General features: G+C 39.3%; 1 protein-coding gene across 1 annotated transcript; it reads left to right on the forward strand.

The window, feature by feature from the left end:
* Window positions 1–309: 309 nt before the first annotated feature.
* On the forward strand, window positions 310–1,146 carry LOC100941906 (olfactory receptor 10A3-like). The gene has a single exon (XM_012802595.1). The coding sequence runs from the start codon at window positions 310–312 to the stop codon at window positions 1,144–1,146; it is 837 nt and encodes a 278-aa protein (XP_012658049.1).
* Window positions 1,147–5,751: the final 4,605 nt, after the last annotated feature.

Consider the following 5,751-nt stretch of genomic DNA (forward strand, 5'->3'; position numbering starts at 1 on the left):
CCTAAGTCATAAAATATTTTATTTGCTTTAAGATAGTGTTTAATTTTCAAGATATAGAATGTACAAGTAGAAGTAGATCTTTGACATTATTTAGTACTTATCAGCCAGAATTCTTCACTGTTCCCAGTCCATTTAAAAAATTCATTATTCTAAAAGATTTGCCATTCTCCAAGTTTGCCAAAATGAATTTCTAACAGGTTGATCTCTGCTTCTGGGTTCTGCAAAGAATTTCTGGAGACTGAAGTGTGACTTTTTAATATACTTCGAGTACTCTCTTTAAAAAATGAATATAGGGCTCCCTTACTGAAAATGAAAAGGCAAAATCAAAGCTCTGTGGTTGAATTCATTCTCCTGGGCTTCTCTACTTTTCCTGATCTTCAAGAGCCACTCTTTGGAGTTTTCTTGGTTATTTACCTGGTGACTCTGATGGGAAATGCCATCATTATAGTCATCATCTCCCTGGACCAGAGCCTCCACGTTCCCATGTACCTGTTCCTCCTGAACTTATCTGTGGTGGAAGTGAGTTTCAGCTCAGTCATTATGCCTGAAATGCTGGTGGTTCTCTCCACTGAGAAAACTGTGATGTCTTTTGCAAGCTGTTTTGTACAGATGTATTTCATTATACTTTTTGGTGGGACTGAATGTTTTCTCCTGGGAGCAATGGCTTATGACCGATTTGCTGCAATTTGCCATCCTCTGAACTATCCAGTGATTATGAACAGAAGAGTTTTTATGACATTAATAACATTCTCATGGATTTCAGGGATCATGGAGACTACTGTGGGGACCACATGGGTATTTAGTTTTCCCTTTTGTGGCTCCAATGAGATTAATCATATATCTTGTGAAGCTCCAGCAGTGCTAGACCTTGCATGTGCAGACACATTTTTGCTTGAAATGTATGCCTCAACAGTTACTGTTTTGATGATTATGGTCCCTATCTTATTGATAGTCTTGTCTTACATTAGAATTCTTTATGCCATCCTGAAGATGCCATCAACCACTGGGAGGCAAAAGGCCTTTTCCACCTGTGCCTCTCATCTCACATCTGTGACCCTCTCCTATGGCACAGGCAACATAACTTATTTGAAACCCAGATCTGGCTACTCACCAGAAACCAAGAAGCTGATATCTACTCACTGCTGACACCTCTGCTGAATCCACTTATCTACAGTTTGCGCAATAGTGAGATGAAAAGGGCTTTGATAAAAATATACCAAAGAAAGGTGTTTTTACATACAGTTTGACTATGTTTGAAAAGCCTTATGATATTTGGCTACTAACCTATTGTCTTTTAATTAAATTTAAGAAATTTCAAAACATTTTTCCTTTGTGTTGTGAATGTGTTTAGTTTGTTGAGTTGTACATATTTGAATGTGTATCAGGGGATCCCTCCCTTCAATAACACAGTGCTGTCACTTATATTTAGTTGATGTGTAAGTTTTCATAACCTATCAGACAACAGTTGGGCATTGTTGAGGGCACCTGTATTCCCAGTTACTTGGGAGGCTGAGGCAATAGAATCACTTAAGCCCAAAAGTTTGAGGTTGCTGTGGTATCAAAGCTCTCTACCAAGGGTGACATAGTGAGACTCTGTCTGAAAAAAAATGTTGTAGGCTGTTCAGACTTACCTGAAGGCCACTGTGCTCTCATAAAATGGTAGATGCCAACAAATAGAGTGATGACATTTTTATTTCTGGAGTGTAAATCTGTTTCATTGAATAAGTAAAGAATGTACATCCATTTTGTGGCTCCAGCTAGTTCTACTTCGTCAACTGACACACACTGTTATCTAACAGTAATTTGTCTAGGTATTTTTTCTGAATATTCAATGTTGGTGTCTGAGGACTATGTGAAAATTTTCCCGAATTCTCACTTCATAAAACAGTTTTCCATTGTAGTAGAGACTTGTTGAATTTCCCTTTGTAGGCCAACGTGTCCCAGACTCTCTGTTCATAAAGAATTAATGAAGCATTTCTTGTGTTTGTGTATGTGGGAAACAAATATAATTAGACACTGATGCCTAATTTCTGTAGTCCTTGAACCAAATCACTAACACTGCTGCCTTTCCCAGAATCAATAATTTGGGCAGTGTCTCATGCCTGTAAGCCTAGCAGTCTGAGAAGCCAAGGCAAGAAAATTACTTGAGCTTGGAAGTTTGAGAATGGCCTGAGCAGGAGTGAGAACCCATCTTTACTAAAAATAGAAAATTATCTGGGCATTTTGGTGGGTACCTGTAGTTACAGCTACTTTGGAGTTTGAAACAGAAGGATCCCTGAAACCAAGTATTTGAGGTTGTTGTGAGCTAGGCTAAAGCCATAGCAGTGTATCCTGGGCAATAGAGTGAGATGCCATCTCAAAACAAAACAAAACACACAACAAAACAAAAAACTCCCAAGAATCAGAATGAATAATTTTATCTCCTGCAATGATGAAACATTGAATGCTTGCTAAAAAGAATTCAGCGAGAAGTAGGAGAAGTAGGGAACACACATAAAGTAGAGTAGAATTGTGTGGAAAAGAATTGGGTCCCCCTGCCAGTCAAGTTAATCATGAGGTGTTTCCTAATTCTAAGCTCCAGACACCGTGAGCATGGCTTGGAGATATGAAAGGAGCTACTGCTGAATCTTTTGCCAAGATGACTGTGGATCAGTCTGAAATATCTAACTTCATCCTGACATAAAAGACTACTGTGACTTTTTTGGTGTTTCTTCATTTAACTTTGCGTGGTTAATGTTAAGTGCATCTTATCAATCCCATCTCTCTCTTTTCCTGTCTAAGGGTTTATTAGCTTGAGCTTTCTTTATAGATTGAAATGTGTGATATGTTTAATGTTTTATTACCACATTTGATAATAAGCTCGATGAGGACAGCGACTGTATGATTTGTTCACCACTGTGTTTTACCTGCCTAACACAGTGCCTGGGACAGAGTAGGTGCTTAACAAATACTTTTTGAATTAGTACAAAAAGTGTAGTCTGAGCAAAGATGTTCGCTTATTCAAGACCTGGAGCAGACGCAGGGTTTGGGACAGGCTCACTCAAAGAAAACTTGTCACAGAGCAGTGCTCAGGAGGGAGCCTTAGGAGATCTGAAAGATAGTAAGTGAATGGACGGGGGTGGTACTTGACTGCCCTTCATGTGTATGGCCAAGTTACCTTAGTTTTCTTGTTGCATTCACCCCTCAGAAGCCAGGACCAGTAATCAAGTGGTTTTATCATTTGGATTCCAAAATTTAGGGCATTTCTTTACATGTTGGTTTAGTCAGCTACAGGGGATATTTTCTCTTTGTGATACCAAATCTGATGTGTTTGTCAGAGCTTTCCAGTGTCTCAGAGTTAGAAGTAACTTTAATATCTCAGAATACATCTAGTGTCTGATTCCTACTATAATACAGAAAGCAGTACTCTCAAGTCTTGAATTCCTCTCCTTGTGGGAGGTAATGAGAACATTTGTACAAATACAGTTAACTATGTTGCCCAGGATGGTCTGCAACTCCTGGCCTCAAGTGAATGTGGTCAGAGTCATCCACATTCTCTTTGAGTTTGAAGCTGAGTAGTGATTCAAAGTTACTGAATGGTCTTGGGGCCGGTAGTCAATTGAAACTATGAGAACAGGACTTTTGCCAAAGAAAGTTAGTACCCTTTGGATTCATATAGACATCTCTGTCAACATACATATACATACATATTGCTATCTATTTACTGATATAAAATTTTGTCCAATTTAAATACTATATAAGGAATTTTTATTGGTCAACTTCTAAGTTTTTCAAATATATGTTTATGATGTAACAGTACATCATCCCCTCACTGCCCCTGGATGTTTCCATCTCTGAATCATTGCACTGGTCAGTGCATTTCCCTACATGATACATAATTCCAAGTCACCATTCCTGAAAGCTTTTATCATTGAACTTGTATGTTGTGCCCAGAATTATCTGCACTCCATATACCACTTGGGATGAGAATCTCTTGGCCAGCTGGTCCTAAATATCCAGTCTTTAATCTATTTTACAGCCTATTTTCACCAACAACTTTGAGTATCCTGTGTGCTGGTTAGGGTTTCTAGGAAGCAGACACTCAGATGGAGTTAGGAGTGCAGACACCCGGGAAAGGACAGGAGATAAAACATGCTTGGCAGAAGGACCTTTCTGACTGCTAAGCCAGCCTTGCATAGTCTCCTTGGAGGGCAAAAGGGAGCTCTGGATTGTCTATCAGCAGTATCCTGCGTGGGTTGAAAATACCAGATCCTTTCTCAGTCACTGAGCTTCTGTGAGAAGGGAGTGTCTTTAGCTCAGAACTGAGGCTGACCTTGAAGCTTTGCAACTTTACAGCATGTCTTTCTTCTTCTTGTTCTTTTTTTTTTTTTAAATTAACTTTTCTTTTTAAAAGCCAGTCTCACTTTGTCACCTAGGCTAAAATGCTGTGGTTTGATCATATCTCACTGCAACTTTAAGCTCCTGGGCTCAGATGATCTTTCTCGCTCACCCTCCCACATATCTGGGATTATAGGCATAATTATTTTATTTTTTGTATGAATGTAGTTTAGCTATGTTGTCCAGGATGGTTTTCAACTCTTGGCCTTAAGTGATCCTCCTACCTCAACATCCCAAATTGCTGAGATCAGAAGCATGGGCCTGTAAGTCTTTTCTTTTTTTAAATTAAAATTTAATTTTTTTAAATTTCAGAATATTAAGGGGGTACATATATTTTGTTTCCATAGTTTGTTTTTGCATATTTTAAGTCACAGTTATAGCTGTACCCTTCACCCAGAAATGGTGCAATGTTGTAGCAGCCCATATAGCTTATAGCAAAGAGGAGTGAGTTATAAGAAGCACCTGTATAGCTCGGCAATGTAACACCTTGGTGAAAAGGGCATAGGGAGGGAATTGGCTCTGCTAACAACCATGAGAGCTTGTGAGCCGAGAGCATCAGTGATTGGCAGTCTCTATACCTGTGGTGTTAAGAGCCACAGGAGTGTGTCTAGAAGAGGCTGGAGGAGAAGACCATCAGGGGCTCACATTCTATTACGGACCCACTTACTCTCACTCTGTCATTTCTTCTGCATGCAGAACCCCTGTACTGTGTCTCTCTCTCTATGAAAGACTGCTTCTGCTAAAGCAAATAGCCCTCAGGCACCTAAGAACAATTGTTCCCAAGCAAGGTAGTCTAGTGGTCTGTATCCAGAACGTAAATAAGCCCAGGGCCGGAGACCTGGCCCCGATAAGTGGTGACCATGAAGGGACCCTGACACAATGTAACTGTGCAATGAACCCATTGGGTTGTGTAAATCTTTTCTTACAGATGAATGTGAGCAGCACATCTCCATGTCTGCCCCAATACAATTGAAGAATTTGGGGTATTGATACTTATCTTGTGAGAGGGAAAGTGTATATTTGGAATGAAAGACAAGGTTCCACTAGATGGAAACCAAGGCTGCTTAATCCACCTGTGATCTGCAATTACAGCAGACAGAACAAAACAATCCATACTGGTATTAAATGCATGTCAATTCCATCTATGTGGGATATAGTAGAAAGTGTTTAATGCTTTAGACATTTTTAATTTAAATCTATGTTAGTTATTGTTGCTAACTAATTATGCATCAACATAATTGACATGACTGGCAGCATGGCTTAGTGGAAACATGCAGCAAGCATTTAATCAACATGATTTCAAATACTGGTTTTACCATCTTCTATGACTTTGTGAGCATTAGCTTCTCTGTTTATAAAAGGGAATGATGACGA

This window comes from Otolemur garnettii, unplaced genomic scaffold (assembly GCF_000181295.1).
Source record: "Otolemur garnettii isolate 467f Iridium unplaced genomic scaffold, OtoGar3 scaffold00001, whole genome shotgun sequence".
NCBI classification, from domain to species: domain Eukaryota; kingdom Metazoa; phylum Chordata; class Mammalia; order Primates; family Galagidae; genus Otolemur; species Otolemur garnettii.